The sequence below is a fragment of the Solea senegalensis genome, linkage group LG3, assembly GCF_019176455.1.
Source record: "Solea senegalensis isolate Sse05_10M linkage group LG3, IFAPA_SoseM_1, whole genome shotgun sequence".
NCBI classification, from domain to species: Eukaryota; Metazoa; Chordata; class Actinopteri; order Pleuronectiformes; family Soleidae; genus Solea; species Solea senegalensis.
In genome coordinates this window covers 10610219-10630108 of record NC_058023.1, presented here as the reverse complement: position 1 = coordinate 10630108, position 19890 = coordinate 10610219, and the positions used below count along the sequence as shown (strand labels likewise).

Sequence of the window (19890 nt, the reverse complement as noted above, 5' to 3'; positions counted from 1 at the left end):
GCACCTGGAAATTTCAGTTTACTCTCTGTCCTCTGTAGAAAGTGATTAATCATGAAGAGTTCTTTGTTAACAGTGACGACCGAGGGTCAAACTGCAATTTATAGCCAGTTCACGGCTTCTGTTGATCAAATGTCAAGATGACGAGTGATGTATTTGGGCTCCCAGCTCTGCACCACAGGCTCTGAGTGCGAGTGGTCTGTGGAAAACCTAGACGTTGGAGTCCGTTTATTTCCTCCGCAGCACCTCGTGCGCCTCAGCAGGTGGCATCCACTGCGTTGAGGTTGCTGTCCAGTTGGTGTCTGAAAGACAGCCTGGCCTTGGTGGAGAAGTAGCAGGGGCCTCGAGTGAGGCTTCCGGATCCTTCACTGTCACTACCCCAGGATGTCGTGGAGGATAAACGGGGCTTCATCTCCTCTATGGGAACTGAGATGGAAGATAGAAAATCCTACTTTTAAATGGCTATTTTTTTCTTTCTTAAAAGTATACACTGCCTGGCCAAAGAAATTTACAGTGGAAGAGATTGAAATGAATGCTGTGACGTTTTTGGCTGAGTAGAGTACTCCTGACTGTAGCTGCTCCTCACCTGTGTCTTGGGGGCACTGCCTGCTCTTGCAGCGCTCTTTACAGCGTCTGTAGAACGGGAAACACTGCAGCATCTTTACACCCATGGTGGAGACGTCTGTATGGAGTGAAAGTGGCAGAAGAAAAGAAAAAGAAAGCATGAACATAATTCTTCAAATCGACAGTATTCCCTTTACAGTTCCAGTGTGAAACACTACATGTATTGCTTTAAAATGATATAGTTTGGATTTTGTCCCCTTAGAATGAGTCTTATATGTACAAGGACTTCGCTTATGGTTACAATCTTTATTCTCACCATGGGATGTCACTAATTCTTCCAGACTGGAGCTTCAAGTGTCAAAACAAGTAAAGCCACACTCGCAGCATCAAACATCCTTTAAAACGCCTTTGATAAACACGAAATATAGCATTTCCCAGCATGCTTGGTTCCCCGGCAGCTCACATTTAAACTGCGCAATCACACTGACGGCAGATCCGAGTGTCCAGGTCGACCAAAAGCTCCTCATATCACCAGGTCACAGTTTTAATGGAATTATGATCCTGCTCCTCTGTGACATGATAGCCATACATAAGCTGATAATATCACCGGCCAATCAACCACCATTTACAGTCCCATCATCACTGTCGTCGTCCTGCCCTCTGTCTAATCCTGAAGTAAAGGACGTCATTGCTCGACAGCCGCCAGATTAACTATGGAGCAGACAAGTTGATACCTGTGACATATATTGAGACTGAGTTACAATACAATTTTTACTTAAGTCAAGCTTCAGAACAGTATTTAATTTAGTATAGATTTAAAACAAAAAAATATGTAAAAGCATAAATAGATAAATAAATGCATAAATAATGGATGAATAAATAAGTATTTAAAATATTAACAAATAATGACAGAAATAACTTTGTTTAGCTTTATGACCAACATCTGCTGCTAGCCTCCAGGGCTAACTGCTAATATAGCTTCTATATTTATGTCAGTATTTACTTACTTATTTATTCATGTTATGTTTTTTGTCCATTGACTACATTTATGTATCTTCTTGAAAAAAATGGCTTAGAATATAGAAGGATCAATTCAGGACAATTTAATAACAGTGTTTGTGATTGTCCAACTGTTTTCATATTAGGATCTGTAAGATGTTTTTTTTTAATGTCAAACTGATCATTTCCCTCAGGATTGTCCTTGGATTTGTGGCACTGCTGGGTGATAAGATAAAGACAGGGCCCCCTGATGGAGACCAGCTGTGTTTGCTTAGAGTAAAAAATCTAATCAGGGTAAGAAATGGGTCAGGAGAAATAGAACAGAGGGAGGTGAAGGGTCTCTAATGTTCTAAAAAGCAGCTTTAATGGACAGTTAGCGCAACCTGTATATATAATATAACATCTGTAGTATTGTGATTTGGGTAAAATATCTGTACATATCTGTATACATATCTGTATATATATATATATATATATATATATATGTATGTTTATATATACATAGATATACACATATACACACATATATAGTATGCACAGCATTATGGTCCATTGCTGCAATTTTATTGTCAAAACCAGACGACAGTGTGTTTATGTTTACGTATGCGTCCAGTTAATCAAACCCATTGTGACTTGAGTGCAAAGGCTATCATCACAATCCTTGAATCCAGCAGCTTCTGAAATAAACCGCTAACCTCGTCAGGTTTGATAGAAAAACACACACACAAGTGTGATAATTCACTGAGCCCCATTGTTCACTAATCGCAGTGGAAAAGATTTGGTTATCTGCAGTCAAACTGTAACCTCTGGTTGCGACATAAGAGGAGGGCAGAGCCAGACCGAGGCCCCGACCCCTTCCCGTCCCCGCCCACTGTTCACTACCGAGGCCATCAGCTGCATTAGTGAGGCTCTTTCACTGAGACGTGACAGCTCACACGTAATGTGTGTACAGAGCTGCTGTAGCACACTGCAGACGAGCAGAGAGAGAGAGAGAGTGCTGTGTCGTGAGTGAACAAATGCGGCTCTAAATATATTGCTGCTCCGTTTCCTATCATGCAGCTAACTTCTGTTTCACTCAGGTGTTCCTCTGAAACTCGATCACATCTACAAACAAGGAATCCATTATGGTGGAGTAACACTTAAGCACACACTGTAAAGGGAGAAAGCATGGGAAGATTATACACTTGCGGCCACTTTATTAGGTACAACTGCTTAACGTAAATATCTAATCATCAGCCAAATAAAGTGTATGTTCGATGTCTTCTTTGTAGTCAGTGGGGTTTTTTTGTTTTCTTACTAGAACCAGGGTGCAAAGTTGTTCACAGACACAAGTACACAAATGAAGGGGCTGGTCAGTGGTGAGGAATTTTGGACTGAGCTCATGATTGGTTGTGGGCAGCACGCAGCAGCCTGGGAGGCTGGTAGAGAGGAGAAAAACAACCTTAGATGGTAAACACACACACACACACACACGTATGCACACTCTGAAAAAAACCAAACCTCAGACACGGCACGCATCGACCACAGAGAGAGAAACTAAAGGATGATGTGAACGAACAAGAGCAGATGATGAAGAATGTTACAGACAAATGTAAAAAGTGAGAAAAGTATGGGCTTCATTTGGGTGCTTGAAATCCTTGAAAGTGCAACAAATCTAATGTGTTTTTGCAGTTGAAAAGTGCTTGAAGTTTGGCTAAAGTGTTTGAAAAATGCCTGAAATTGTAACTGGAACTTTAAAAACACATTTGACCTGAGTAGTTCACTGACCAGATGGACAAATGAATTTACAAGTTTAAACTTGGACACAGTCTATGAAGCCTGAAAGTGGCTTTGTTGCAGAAGCTATTACACAACACAGAAGTACAATATTGTTGTTTATTGACATCATTTTTTAATTCTTGTCATGTGAAGTTATTCCAATATTGGTCCAGTATTTTTAATGCACTTTTCTCTTTTTGAAGTCAGTTTTATTAGGTTTGTCTTGTCTGTGCTGTCGGTAAAATGTTTGTCAAAAGGAGAGAAGAAAATTAGCAGAGGGGGGTTGAGATAACTGGTCTGAACTTGTACTTGATTTTCTGTTCATGTCTCTTCTCAAACTCCCTGCAGGCCGCTCATATGAGCAGCACGCAGCCTCGGAATAATGAGGTTTTACTTGTTTAATCACAAAGAACTCACAGCTCCTCCAGAGAAACATCAGTGAGTGAGTGGATTTTAACATGTGACTGATTATCTATGCTGTGTCACACATGTGGATGACAGCTTTTTTTAATCACTTTAAAGCTGCATATGTATATTCCAACTCATTTTGGTGTCTCACTACCTTACTCATGTTTTAGAGAATTCCCTCCATTGGTCGCCCTGCGCCTCCACAGACACAAAAACAATATCCTGCTACATTGAGACCTTATCCACACAGAAACAGAACTTTCCCTATACAATCTTTTTCTTTTTTGTTCTTAAAAAGTAGCTTGTACATTACGATGTTTATAATCACAGAAACCGAGGAAGGAAAATTAAAGTGATCATGTAGTGAATAGAACAAACAAACACAAGAAGACGATAAGCAATGAAGATAAGCAACAGCGAATGCAAGACCAAGAGAGAGGTGGGACAAGTTTTTTCAAAGCGGCGTATTGGTTGTATGCACAAAAATGCAAGGGTGGGCTTCCAAAGTGCTAGTTACGCGTCAATAAAAAGCCGATACAATACAAATGTCCTGGGGATTCTCGTAGATTTCATTCTCCTGTGTACAGGCCCTAAGAGTCACAGAATTGTGCAGGGCAGACAGGCTTAATCCATTAGATTAATATCCCAAAGATACACACTACAGCTTTAAACGGCATGTTGGCACCTTCGTGGGTTTGAACTTCTTAAATATGTTTGTTGAACATTGTCCCTACATACATTTTCCATTAGTTACATCATTTTTCTCCCCTCAAACTCAGCCCTTACAAGCATGTGTTTAGAGAAACGTGATAACAATCGTCCTACACAATATTATGGCAATAATGTAGGCTGTCGATGAAAACCAATGAAGTGAATTTAGCAGCAAAAAAAAAAGGTATATGCCCTTTTACTTCTTACTTCTCTACAGATGCAAAGTTTTAACTGCATTGCCTTTAGTGTACATATGTTACTAAACATTTATGGAATAATGTTTGTCTCATTGGATTTTAAAAGAATGAGCACTGATTTATTTTGTTTTGCATAGAAATGAAGCTACTTTAAAAGGTTAAAATAAGCTCCACCATGAAGCAGAATGATGCTTGTATGTAGAAATAGAATGATATGATCTCATTTAAGTTGTTCTTTTTAATACCAAATTAGTTTCCATTGTTCTTTTCATAACAATGACAATACAGATGCATGCAAATACACCTTTTATTTCATATTCTGCATTGTCACCCACTAATCTCAAAGATCCTTTAATGACAAACAGTCAAACTCTGTGGTTTATTTAGGGTGGGGCTCGTGCACGAGGTAGTGGAAGCCTCCGTGCCCGTGCACGTGGGCAGCGCGCCAGCAGAGCAGACAGGTTAATCTGAGCTTTCCTCTGTCTTCGTCTCCATTAACGAACCGTGAATGAAGGGGCGTGTTTGACTTGCGTAAACCAACATTTATCACATTGAATAACACCAAAAGTTACGCATTTAACTGTGCAGAAGTGGGTTTCACGGAACGGCATGGCATGGCACCCCTCCCACTGACTGACACACCCCCTGCTGTACTACCAACCAACACAGCTGCCTTAATTGGAGGAGGATTTCGTCTTTTTTGCGTCACATACCTCACTTGCATTTTCGTTTAAACAGCGATTTTTAAATCATTTTTTTAAACGAATACAGATGCAATTACCAACCTGGTGCAGAATCCTTGTAAACAGGCGGTAAAAGTGTCAATTCTTGGTTATTTTCCCAGCTCCAAGGCTGTTGCTGCTGCTGTCCCCTTAGCTGCGTGTCCCTCCCTCGTTAGTGGCTCGGTGTGTTTTGTCTCTGGAGCTCTGCCCGCTACTTTGTGTCCCGAGTATCAATGGAAAGGTTTCTACAGCGACTCAACTTTAAATAGCTAATCCCCGGAGCATGGTGAGTTGACACGCCTGCTCTCTCCCTCTCTCTCTCTTTCACTCACTCACTCCCTCCCTCCCTCTGAGTCCTTACTTCCCCCTTGTGTTTTCATTTTCTGTCTCTCACCCATGCACATACTGCACATACTGCATTTTGACGACCTGCCTCGCTTTGTTCTGCCTCTGCATATCAATTAATACAATGACACACATGACGTCACGCCTCAAACCATCCTGTAATGTCACGAGTGAAGGTGTTTTGACCTTTTAAACGGTTACATTATAACAACAATAACTTTTCTTGAGTGCATTCAAGCTCCAGTGTGTAACATTTCATACAGGTTTATTGTAAGAAATTGTACAGTACAGTGCAAAAGACGTGGGGTATATTCTATTATCATCAGTCTTGTATAAAGTACCTTAAAGGGATACTTGACTAAAAGTACAAGTATCTTACCAGAAAATGACTTTGATAGAAGTTGAAGTCACTTTTTTTTACAATATTACTCACATAAATAAAAGTTTTAAAGTCTTAAGTATCAAAAGTAAATTGATCTGATTTAAGATATGGGAGGTTAGGAATGAGCCATGGTGACTCAGTGGTAGGGTGAGTTGTCTTTCAACTGGAAGGTTGTAGGTTCAATTCCTGGCTCTGCTAGTCTGTGTCCTTGAGCAAGACCGTGTTGCAGCATGTGAATGTGTGAAGCAGCTCATCAAGAACAGAAAAGCTCTATATAAATACAGACCATTTACCAACTCTTCTTCTGATTTGATTTGCTTGTAACGAGTAACAAAGCTAGTTAGAGGAAATGTAGTGGAGTAAAAGTAACAGTTGCTCAGATATGTGTATTTTGTGCCTGAGAACAGTAACAAAGTATTTGTACTTGGTTACATTACAGCACTGGTTGCCAATGACATTTGGATTGGAATGATGTGACTGAAAACACAGGTTTTACCAGTAACAATGATTAGCGTTCTACTCCAAGCTTAAGAGAGCCAGGCTCATGCTCTCGTTTACGTGTAAGTATCGGTCACACGTAATACTTGGCACTTTATTTCCCTGAAAAATGGTGTTATTGTAAAACATCTGAATGTGTTCCAGTATATTGATTGAGGAATAATTGTAGTGTATTGTCATTATAGCATTGCTAAAACAACAGATCTAATGGTGGCTTAAAACCTTTACCTAGTCTATGTCAGTCAGTGCGTTTACTTGCGTGTTAAAAGTCTGATTGTAGTCACACTAAGACAATAATTCGACAAAATCGAGCTAGTTTTAATCAAACTAACACACTTGGATAATGCGATTCATAGTGTTCCCAAACAAATGACCAGAATTTTCCCAAACTTTTAATAAAGATTTATGTGTATAGGTTTTAAATAACATGCATCCAGTTGACATGCTCAGCTGTAGCACTTGTTGTCTTTAGATATTTTAATGCAGAAATGTTACGTACTGTATTATATCTTTAGGGCAATGGCTTTACATTACAAAAGCGGCCATCTTAAGCCAACATGTTTCTACAGCAGCGCAAACAGATTTGCGTTTCGCAGTTGGAAACAGGCGCTTACTACAAAAATGCAGTTTCGATAGTCAGTGACAGTGTTTAATTTGTGTAAACAACCATGCCGGAGAAGAGGTAGCAGCAACAGTGGCGAGATTCTCTGCCCTAACTTGGTCTGTGAGTCTGTGCAGTTCAGCACAAGCCCTTTAGATTCCTAAATGCATTTTCTTAGGAAACGCACAAATCCAGCAGTTGTTTTTGTTATTATTAATAATGTTGTCATTATTATCACCGTTGTGGGGATATGTCAAGGTTGGTTTCAGGTTTGTTGAAGCAGGGAAACATCTCAAACACGCAGGGCAGTGGGTCTTTAGGACCACGATTGAGACACCTTGGGCTATGTTATATTTATGTATTGGTAAATCAAATTGCAAAAAACTGGGGCTATGGCAGGGAGCACATTAAAGAATAAGAATCAATGATAAGGACACACCTTTCTCTATGGAAATATTATGTGAGGGTCATGCGATTAGATATAATTGGATAATTCAATGATGTGAAAACAAAGGGGAAAAGGTTAGGATGGTGGCTGTATAGTATGCATTCCAGGGGGAATATCTATAGCTGTGGATGAAATTATTAACATGTACGAGTAAGAGGGTTTTACTGAGAAGTGGAAGCTCTTTTATAAAATACAGGTCTAATCAAAGAGAATGGGAATTCTCAAATTCAAAAGTTGAACATGTATTCACCTGTTCCTTGAGATTTTTTTTCACTCTTGTATCTGCAACAATGTGGAGTACATGTTTTGAATGAAGCAACTATAAGCAAGTGAGGAAAAAACAAACGATGGTGTGTTGAAAAGGTGCAATAAATGGAAAGTTAGTGAATTTATCAGATTTCTGGCCTGGATTGAAATGTCCAGTGTGTAAGAACCTTAAGTTATGGTCGCAGTCTGCATTAGCCCAGTTTAGTCCAAAATGATTCCGTTTTAATGATTTCTTTGTTTTGTGGAGCAAAGAAACCAGAAATTTAAGAAAGTGAAAAAATGTAAAAACTTTTTAACAAAACACTCAAACTTGCTTTGAGTGTGGGGTTGTGCATGTGTGGGTACTGGCAGACTTCCTCATATTACCTCACACAAGTTTTCATGGTTATCGTCTTTTTCCTTGTCTTTTTTGACCAAAACTGTGTTGCGCCACAGGGAGCATGCACTGTCGACATAAAACCCATTCAAACCTGTGATTAACCTGGTCTTTACCCAGTGGGGATGTGGTATCAGTGACATCTAATGGTGAGACTGCAGATTGCAGCAAATGTGGGACTCTTCTGCTCATCCCTCTTTAATGGCGCTTTTCCACTATATAGTTCTAGCACGGCTTGGCTTAGTTTGATTCTAGTATGTGGCACCTGGTACTTTTTTAGTACCTGCTCTGGCGAGGTTGAGCCGATACTAAAATGTGATGTCAACAGACTGCCGGCCACTGATTGGTCAAAGAGTGTCATCACTCACAAGAGTCATAAACGCGACGTCCGACATAGGAATCAGACCAAAAATCCTGAAAACATGCGTTAAACTCCACAGTTTGTTTGCGTGATTGTGTCGCGTATAAAACAATGACATGGCAGTTTCATGCAGCCGTGCTATAACGAACCCCCAAACTGAGTTGAGTCGAGCCAAACTGAGTCAAGTCTGAGTCAAGGCTAGCACCATAAAGTGTGTCAGGTGGCCTTCACATACCAGAAAAAATGTAAACAGGGATTTCACAACTCTCTCCCCTCCTACTCTCTCTGTTATTTCCTCTTTCTTCTTCATTGGTTTATACATTGGGTTCCTCTTTGTTTGTGTAATAATCTTCCACTCCAAAAATTAAAAATGCATGGCTGTAGAATCAACCATAAAGTAAGACCCTTGCCTAAAGTTCACATGAAAGGCTAATGCACTTAATGATTTTTATTAAAAAGAGGAAAAAAAAAACCACTAACCTATGAGTAGAATATTCAGTTTCTGCCACTAAACCTTCCTAAATGTTATACACTGGACCTTTAAATCTTGCCAAGACCACTTCTTTCGTTACAGAGATCAAGTCCTGGTGGAAATTTACCCAGATGAGCTCACAAATCACCCAGGAAACAGTCAGTGGCATTTCTGAAGCTGTTGCTCTTCTGCCAAGTACAACAGTGACTTAACCCACAAGTAGATGGTCCGCTTTCCCTTTTGATTCATATAAAAATGTCAATTTCCACTGCAGAGTGGAGACCGAGCTTGACACAGCAGCTTGTAACCAGGTCAAATTCTTGTCATGTGAGCTTCAAAAACGTGCCGTCGACGTCAGTGTCCAGTCTTCCCCACCACAGTGAGCTATGTGCACACTTGGACGTATGGATTTACACGTGTGCATGTGGGTGAAGGACAGGCTAACTTCTGAAAGGACAGTGTCTCTAATGTTAAATCTGCTCTGTGTGATGATTAATAGTGGAACAAGTGACTTAGTTTCAACATCAAAAACTGCCATCAAATGAGAAATTATTAAATAGGGTTCAAAATATAGATGTATTTGTAAACAGGAAGTTTTCTTTATCATTTAGTATTATGATAAATAGTGACATAAGTAGCAGATATTTAGCACAAGTGAAGTTTATTTATGAAAGTGTATGAAACAGCAGCCTCTTTTTTGTTTATGCAATAGGCCCAACTGGTACCTCTGTAGTGTCACATCCACACACACATACACACTCACACTTGTTCCTCTCCTTGTAGGGGTGACAAGTGTCACTCTGCTGGTGACCCGAATATGATTATGACGGAGCACTGCAGTAGCTCTCTGTGAGCCCTCGACACGAGGAGGCTCAGATATCATAAAGTGAACCACACCCTCTGTCCCACTGGCCTCGAGTGCCTCCGTGAATTCACTGTGACACTTTTAGCCGGCGGGGAGGGAGGGTGTCACTGGATTGGCAAGTGGAAAGAGACAATGTCACACTGACATACTCCCTTGAGAATTTATGTTCCTATATGGTAATTTAGCATAGTATGATAATCATCTATAGATGTACTGCATAACCTTCTTTTCATTATACATAAGAGGAAAATGCTACTTGCCCTGACCAATTCATGTGTATAAAATCCAGTGTTTCCAAATCTTTATTAATTTATTAATATAAAATAAGCTCCAAATTCAAATTAATACAGTTGCGTAGGAAAACTAGCACTGCTCGTGGTACTCCTTGTCTTTAACACCCCTCAAAGATGACTGCAAAGCCACGGAATAACAATAATAACGTAGACGTATTCAGAGTCGGTCTCTTGTCTTGTGACACGTACAAAGTTTCAAGGCGATCCAGTCAACGTATGGCGAAGTTATAGGGCACTTCCTGTTCCGTGGCGTAAATGGGCGAAATTCGCCAAACGTCCGATGGTTGCCATGGCCACGTCCTCTTGAATCTGCAAACCTTTTGGATAACGTTTTGGCTTTGATGTGTCTAGTACAAATTGTCACGTTTTTATGTATGATTGTTTGTATGATGAACGCGCACGGAATAGTTTCAAGATTATCTTTAAATCTGAATATGTGCTTAAAATAATGTCACATTTAAACATAGAGAACACATTATATGCTACCAGTACCATGTATCACATTTAAAAAATAACACTTTCATCAATTGGGTAGGAAAACTGTCAGTTTGACCTTTTTAGTAATTTCATTATTGTGTTCTTCCCTCAAACTAACAATGTTGATCGTTGATGATTATCACTGAAAAGGTGTCCGTTTAAAGTCATTTCTTCCCATTTAATTTTATTTAAGATAAGACTCATGAGTCTCCAGTCATTATTGTTCACTTCCATCTTAAGTGTTTTGCAAATTATAAAATCAAAGAGACTGTAAACAAATCAAGTCACGGCAGGAACAAACCAGTCTAGTCCTCTGTGAATGTTTACCGCTCCCCACCCTGTATCTGTGTTTTCCTCCTCCTCTGCCCTCCCCTTCAGACTTTCTCATACCCGTGGATTGTTGATGTTGATTTTCTGTTGATGTTGGCATGCTTCTCTGGACCGGAACTAGCTGCCTGAGGTCGCCCACGGCTGGTTTCAGCCTCTGTCACTGTCCCACTCTCCTCACTCTGCTGCTGTCTCACATTTCTTTACATGTTTTGAAGGAATTCCTGTTCATTTGTTTCTCTTACATTAACCCTTAAGTGCAGAGTGGGAGAACTAACCATGTTTCTCATTTGTTGTGTAAATTCTTAGCTTGAGAAAATGGAGGACATGTTGTGTCTGCCCAGATACTACTAATATTCATAGGCTACTAAAGTCAGTAAAATGCAATTGCATTGAAATACATGTAATTTACAGCTGGTTTCCACTGTAAATGTTTTGACTTCAGTATATATAGACATGGAGGCGGCTGTTGGCACCATCAGTTAATCGCTGTTGTGTGTGCGCGATGTTTTTCTGCTGGCAAAAACCTTTGTATGAAGTCATGACTGGGGTTGCACAAGTTCTGGTTGTAAACAAAAGTATCTGTTTCCCGGTCAACTTGCTCTCATTGGTTTTCGTGGGGTCGCTATTCAATCGTAAATATCAAACATGTTTGATACTTAAGATTTGGAATTGGGAAAACTGATGTATACATTAAAATCGCATCTGTTAATCCCTCACACGACAGGATAAATCTGGCCAATTATCCTTGGGCAAGCTTAAGCAAGATGGTTACCATTAGCAAAATTGCTATGGCTGTGTGCAAAATAAAATGTCTCAGACCTAGTTTGATTCAGAAGGTCAGGGCCTCTGAGTCCTCTTTACCAGGAGCCTATAAAGGAAAGGCCCCTAACTTCAGCTGTGGGTGTTCCTGTGATGTATATGTGGCTTCAGCAGAAGAAACAATAATTAGGTACACTATCAGCTATTTGCAGGACAGAGCTTGTCGATTGTTAATTGCACTTATGTTCTACAACACTGTCTTAGTCCTGTATATGCTTCCATTAAGCAAAGATGCAAATGATGACATTGTACTATGAAGTTTTCAGCATCTTTACACAATTATAACCATGACAGAGTGTTGTAACCGGCTTTCATGAATTTAGGGATCGATCAGGAACAAGCTCTGTATTTCTGAAACGTGTAATAAAAGTAAATGCTGGATAAAGAGATGTTGCAGGCTAGAACTAAAGTAATGAAATAAGCACTCGGTAAGATTTGTTACCTACTCCAGACACTCTGATTGTGCCTGACTGTCGACTTTGTGGCACGACTCTGTGAGTCATTCACAGTGTGGTGGAACATAATTATTATGCCATGGACACTGCTGAGTTATCAGTCTCGTGTGTGTCTGACTAAAGAGTTTGTTGGTCACTGTGGTACATGATGACTGTTGCTTTGAAATGAGGCTAATGTACAGTGTATAATATTATCATCTCACTCTGGCTGAGTCATTTGCGGTGTGCTTTGTCCAAATGGTGTTTCAGTCCATATTGTCCTTCTGCCTCCATTTTGTCTGGGTGAATTCACATTGTCATCGTTGTCATCCTCCTTTTGTGTTTGGAGATTGTTTGGTTTATTTGCTTTTATTCTTTACCTCAGTCTCTTTCTGTCTTTGTTCATTTTCTCTCCATTTCTGTGATTTGTCCGAATAAAGCCTTATTAAAAAAAAGGGCTTGCACACAGCGAGTGCGCTTTATGCGCATGCTTACTATCTTCTCTGTTTGTGGTGTAGCAGTGTTACAGCGCCATGTTACAGTACTACAGCATTTAGAGTTGTTGTGGGTGATTCATGTGAATGAAGACATTTCGTTTTCTGTTTTTACAGAAAACGTTTTCAAAACCACAAAGAAAAGATAATTTTCTCTTTGTTTCGTTTCCGTTGTTCGTCTGTTCATTCCCTAAAATGACCCATGAGTTCATGCTTTTTTTCTCATGCAGTTGTCCCGTCTTTTCAGCCTTTATCAGTTTTTCCACTTCACCATTTAATGGCAGTTTTCTCTGCCTCCCTGGAGTCTTTCAGAGTGTCTACAATTTGCATGAGAAGTGGCTGGGAATGGGCCCCTTTCCCGTTTTCCTCCCTTTGTCCCACCATTCTTTTATTCCAAATTCTTCTCACTCATGCCCTTTACTCGCTGTGTGCTGTGCCTTACAGACAGCTGCATAACACCAGGCAGTCAGTTAGCTGAGATGGTTATAGCGTTGGGCACAGAACTTGTTTCCACAGCTACTTAATTTCCCCACCCTGCCCTGGATGTGTAATACCATTTTCTTTTACATGAATTTTGCAACAGATTGTATTGTTTCCAAGCCAAAGCACATTTTTTAGGGGGTCCAGATTCAATTGGCTGCACACAGAGAGCTCATTCAGTCAGTGGATGTTAACAGAGAGGGGTGAAATGTTCTGGAGACTTTATTAATGAGGCAATGAGTCCACTGGAGCAGGCCTAAATTCACTTATCTGTACTACCAGGAGTGTTGGCGCTTCACAGCTTTGGCTGATTTGGATTTGGTCTCACTCAGTGCATGGCATCTATATTTAACTGGGTGCAGCTCTCCAACAGGCTTTTAACTCAAAAGTTAGGTAACAATTACCACAAAGTCACTCCATGGCAACTAAAGATTATGGGGGCTTATCCATGCTAACAGGTAGCAATACTGACTGTGTACTGTTGGTGCACCTGCAATGTTTGACCCTGGGGAACAATCCTGTTAGATCAGGCTGAGGTCACAGCATGAGGTGAAGAATATACATATATATGTATATATGTGTGTGTGTGTGTATATATATATATATATATATATATATATATATATATATATATATATATATATATATATATATATATATATATATGTATATATATATGTATATATATATAAGATTTGAAGATTTTAATTGTGGTTAGGTTAAGATTAGGGATCGACATTAACTGGTTAGGGTTAAGGCTTTGTTTAGGCTGACCAAATGAATGGAAGTCAGTGCTGTGTACCAACTCCTGATTACAACCGCTTTATATAACTAATCTTTTTTTTTAATATTTAGTTTCCGGTGTCATATTTTATATTCTGGTTATTCAGATTTGGTGTGTGTTTAAAGTAACTTGACAAATAAAAGAGATGCATCAGGAAATAGGTTTTTAATCTTAAAGATCAGATGAAACAAAAGCTGTACTTGCTCCGAGGAATTTCACATTCAACAGTTCTTATTGTCTCATGTCCAATGAACCAGTCAATATGGACATGTATTATGGACAATTATTTGTAATGTCATCTATAAAAAGCAGTACTTCACACAAACCATTATTGTGGATAAAAAAAACAAATGGAGGGAGGCTTAAGTGCTGTCAAAAGAAAATTAATCTTCATCTACCTGTTGTAAACACAGGTTTAATTGGGGGTGGGGTGGGGGTGGGTCTTCCTCACGTTCACAGTCCACTGTCATCCTGCAACAGGAGAGAAGTCACATGTTTACTTCATGTTTTTTGGCAGGAAGCAAACTTACAAATGAATAAATGATCAACGTGTGCATCATGTTAATGTGTAGGCATCTGCTGATGTGTCTGCACATCCTCAGAAATGTTCCCGGTCTTGCATAATGTTCAGGAAATATTTTTGTACATTAGGTTTGTAAATGATGTACAGTGAATCAGCGTAAAAGCGTTTTAGTTAAACTTTACCCTGTTTGTCCATGTGCTAAACCTGAGCTTTACCATTAACTTATACAAATACTTCTGTTCATATCCCTAGAGTACAGAAAAAGGACTCATGTTTGTTTTTTAGTAAGACTTTTCAATAGACCAAGTATGACAAAACCTCAGCATTTTTCTGGTTATAACAATGTACTAACTTTGTCTACTGGATTTTGAATCTTGATGACTTTCTAGGCTATGAAAGCACATTCTCTAAAGATCCAGCATTGGATCCAGCATTGGATCACTTAGAGAATTGAACCATTACATAAATTGACCTCTGAATCCTGATTATGGTTCATGACCCGGTCGGAACAAGGGCCTTTCTGAAAAAAGTGGTCTCTGTCCTGAAGATGGATTGAGCTCAAAAATGTGGCCAAATATATACCATCTATGTATGTGGTTTTAGTGATCAGATCTGATCTGATCTCTACAGATTGTCGAGATCTGCACAGATCTCCACAGATATGGAACAGGGTCAAAAACACAAAATGCATGATAATTCATGCTTCTTTAGGGACATACAAGACGGTCGCTTCCTTAAAGGCTTAAATATGCAGTATGTATAAAAGGCTTAAATTATTGTAAGACTAAATAGACTTGAAGTGATTATACACTTATACAGTCCATTTCTGTCAGTATACCGTGCTACATGTTACACAGTGGGTCTTTGGGAGCTGAACTCAATCAGCTTGTCTGCCTGCACACATTATCAACACAGGCAAAATCAAGACCTTTCCTTTTCCTGTTTTCATTTGGTGGCAGACTTGATGGAAATCCAGAATCAAAACAGGATTAAAGCAACACAGTAGGAAGCTGCAGAATGCAAAGTCTTAACTGGCTTACTTCCAGGAATGAAACCACTCACATTGGTGTGGTCCTGTTTGATATATGTTATCACTTCCCTCTTTTTTTTATAACCCCTCTGTACCTTTCATGAACTGTGAGGTTCATTTTGTGATTTTAGATAATTATGTTGCCAATTCTTTATTCCAACCTCAATTTACGAAATGTTTTTTTTAGTTTCTTTCCAGTTTTGGAACTGGTTTACCCACGTCTTTGCTGTCACGGCAGTCTCCGCAGATGCATCCCAAGCAGCCATTGACCACCTGGATGCCGCAGAGCACCAGCTGCAGGAGACCCATGGACAGCAGAATGGAGAACAGGACGACGTGCCACATAACTGCGTTTTTGGGGAACTCGCATATTGTCCACATGGTCTGGTTCACAAGGTACCCGCCGTCACCCCTGAAAACAAAGGTAAAGGCATTATCGTTATGCTGGACATGACTACATTACTCATGAATGTATGTGTGACCAAGCTGAGTTTGAATACGAATGTCTCATCATGCATTATGTGGACTCAAATGTGGCTCCCTCACTGTGCAACAATGATGCCCTTTAAACCACTTTCAACATAGACAGCAGTTGTGTAATGATTAATAGTCATATCTATTAGCCTAATGCTTCTTTATTGGGTGATTTAGAAGAGGTACTAAGTAGATTATTGCATAGTAGATATGTTTGAGTGACTAACATCTGATTAAAACACCACACTGTATTGCTTCTGATCACATCAAAATATTGCTAATTTTCTTATATGAAGTCTGAATTCCCAGAATTCTTTTCCAGCAAGTGATACAAACAGAAAGGGTTGGTTTAGTCTGCCACCTACTGGACTTTAAGAATATTACATGTTTAGGGTTAGGTGTTTTTTTTAAGAGGAACTGAAAGTGTTCCTCTTGTCAAAAAAAGTGTGGGGACCAATTTATAGCCTCAGACTTTTGGACGCCACTGTAAAGCTAAGAAAACAGAAGAGTAAATGTACAACAATAGGAACGTAACAATAAATAGCTGCAGATAAGAGTGTTTCTGCAGGGAGAGAAAAAAGAGAATATTTGAAACTATGATGATGTTGAAATACTCACGCATTTTCAAAAGGGTACGACCATTTGTCACCCTCCGTCTGACACTTGGGTCCGATTGCCAGACCTGCAGATGCCACACTGGTGCAGTAGATGGCTCCCACCAGGCCAAAGGCAGAGGAGAACACAGAGCCCAACATCTAGAGGAAAAACATCATTATTTTTGCTGTCTCGTCCTGCGCAGGTGTATAATGGACATGACTGGACATCTGTAAGATGTAGAAATCAGGTCATTTCTCTGCTTTTTTTTTGTCCCTTAATCAGTTTAAGCCGTTTTCGTTGTCTGTCCGTCCTAGGACAGGGATCTCCCCTGTGGCTCTTCCTGAGGCTTCTCATATTTTGTGGCACTTTTCCTCCCTTGATGTCAGACCGAAACTACACTCATATGCATCATTCTAGTTCAATTAGATAAAATGCATAATAATTAGTTAATAATCGCTTGCTAAAACAGTATACATTTTAAAGGGATGTCTATAGTTTGTATAAATGATCAATCTTGTCCCTTACAACAGAAATTTCACAACCAATAGACTGTATATTGTTAGTATACAGTCAGTAAATATTGTCGTGTATCATTAATGGTCTTAATCCCTAGTTTCACCTCTTCTTCAATAGAAAATGATGTCAGTTTGGTAAATTGAGTTCTCCTCTAGAGGAAAATAGATGATACAAATAATATATATGTATATACTGTATATATAAGTGGACAGTGTGACTGCAACTTATAGCAGTTATTATCCAATGGGAACCTGGTTGCAGGTTACATCTATGAATTTCCATTTGCAAAATGTCCAAATTGCGAATCTTGAGGCTTCGTAACAGGAGTTCTGATTCCTGTGGGTTTTGCTTGAATTCAGTTTAAATTTGTGCTCAGATTGTATTTTTAAAACACAAGATAGATCATGTTTTTGTTCATCTAAAGATCATGTTTTTGCTTCATCAAAGCTTTACAAACTACTTCCTTAGTAAGGATGATATTACTATGTTGACACATTCTTCAAACTGCACAATTTATGAGTTTGGTTATTTTTTAAAGAGACATACTTCTGTAAAACTTAATAACTTTAACTAGTTATTTAAAATAAAAAAGGTGGAAGTTCACTTAGAGTAAATCTTTTAACAACTTCCATATGGTGTATTGCTGATAAAATACACTGATTACAGTCTGTTATATGGCATCTCGTTTTGCCTTTGAGCTCTCGCCACCCGTCATTATTAGTCCTGTGCCAACAACACCATGCATATACTTAAACCTTTCAGATGACTTCACTCACCCGGCAACGGTTGCCACAGCAACCTGTTCCACAGCAACCCTTGCCCCCGGCCCTGATAGCAGAACAGCTCGGACACAACATCTGCAAAATTGAAAATATGAAATTACGCCCTACTTTATTAAGATTCTCAGTCGCATTTAATGTGTAGATGTGGTGTCTCTGTCTCTATGTATATGTATATGTGTATATATATATATATATATGTATATACGTGTTTGTGTGTGCTGACACATTTGCTTGTACATGTGTCTGTTTTTCGTCTTATCTGTTAAACCAAATATTTGCAAATCCATAATTGGGTTTAACTCCCAGCAGACAGAGAGAGAGAAAAAAAACCCAACAAATTCCATTGTCATGATTCCAGACTATAATGTCACAGCAATAAAATCATATTCTTTTACAAAGATCCAAAGGTCTCTTAGATTGATATGTGTGATAAGGTAACGTGAACACAGGTGGAAACTATAATCAGGTCTTTGTATGTTTGTCTTAGACGATATCATGTTTTTATCGCTTAAGTTTCTGGGGGTGGGGTTTTAAGGCTATACATACAGTTACATGTCATATTTATTCATGGCAACTTATGCATAACAACGAATAGTAGATGGTTTAAGATTATTTATTAAATGTACACCTATTCATTCTGGAGCAGTGTCATATTTTATAAGCACATATCTAATCCTAATTTGTACACCATAAGACTGAATAGGTTCAGAATGCATTTATATATATGTATAATATTTGTTGTCACTGATTACCCGAGACATTATAAGATGTTATATACACTTTTTAAAAGTAACATAACAACTTAGTTATATTTTCAGTTATCTTAATTTATTATATAATATATGAATTTCTTTTCATTTTATCATTTCATCATTACTCTGGAGTAGGTCTTGAAATGAGTCATGACCTTTTTTAGATTTAATTATGGCTGTTTATACACTATAATGTCATCATGTCATTGCAATTATACTTTTACTAGTTACACAAGGTTTTGTAAGACAAAAAACAACAACAATAAAACGGACTGTAGAGGATTTTAATGGACCATAATGTATTACTCACAAAGAGGCCTCCTCCAATGAGTCCCCCCATAAGCCAGACCTGTAAGGAGATCTGGTCAGTTTCCAGATTCTTCCCATCAGGGAAGAACAGCAGCAAGTTGGCGATCATGCAGACAAAGGCCGTGGGCAGCAGGATCAAGCCCACCAGGCGAGCACACTTCCCCGTACAACACATACTTTATGGTTTTATCTCTCTTCACCTATTTGCTGCTCCCTGTCCTCCTGAGTACTTCACCTTCTTCTCGAAGTCACGACCAAGTCAGTGAAGAGAGGGTGAAACCAAAAATAACGGAGGGCGAGAGGCAGCTCACACAGTGAAAGTCAAACACAGTGACAGCAGGAAGGAGAGAGGGAACAAAGGCCACGGTATTGGTGCAGCAGCCCACATCTGATTTCAGACCATGTGTATCTTCTCACTGGTCTGAGATAACGAAAAAAAAAAAAACTCCCTGAAGCTGATAGAAAGATCATAAAAGAGGGGTACGTTAGCGTGCGTGTGTGTGTCACCTTCTGACACACCTTCAAAGAGCTGTGTGATAGATAGGAGGCTTTAGGTTAGTCTAAGAGACTCCATACACTTTGTTGTTGCTGACAAACACATATGCTGTTCTTCTCTTGTAGTCGGAAGTCAGAGCGACCTCACATACGTGCACCCCGAGGATTCCTCGATGGCTGCTACTGTTAGTAGCACTTGTGTGGGGATACTGTTTGGTTGCACAAAATACTATTTAGAACACGGGTGGGCAATTATTTTCCCCAAGGGACCAAATGTAAAACTATCTGCTCAATGTTCATTTTATCAAAAAAGAGGAAATAGTATCGTTT

The 19890-nt window shown here is 39.3% G+C and overlaps 1 protein-coding gene and 1 long non-coding RNA gene across 3 annotated transcripts; one reads left to right on the top strand and one right to left on the bottom strand.

Annotated features, from left to right (window-relative positions):
• Positions 1 to 5154: 5154 nt before the first annotated feature.
• LOC122766252 lies at positions 5155 to 17753 on the top strand. 2 transcript variants are annotated; one of them, XR_006360051.1, is made up of 2 exons: positions 5155 to 5642; positions 15834 to 17753. It is a non-coding gene; the product is annotated as an uncharacterized LOC122766252 (long non-coding RNA). The 2 variants fall into 2 exon arrangements; XR_006360050.1 differs by having other exon boundaries at positions 15823 to 17753.
• On the bottom strand, positions 14229 to 19524 carry tm4sf5 (transmembrane 4 L six family member 5). The gene is made up of 5 exons (XM_044020962.1): positions 19067 to 19524; positions 17999 to 18079; positions 16728 to 16864; positions 15855 to 16047; positions 14229 to 14553 (listed from the first exon to the last, which is right to left on the bottom strand). Exons 1-5 carry the CDS (start codon positions 19238 to 19240, stop codon positions 14536 to 14538), a joined length of 603 nt encoding a protein of 200 aa, XP_043876897.1. The 5' UTR covers positions 19241 to 19524; the 3' UTR covers positions 14229 to 14535.
• Positions 19525 to 19890: the final 366 nt, after the last annotated feature.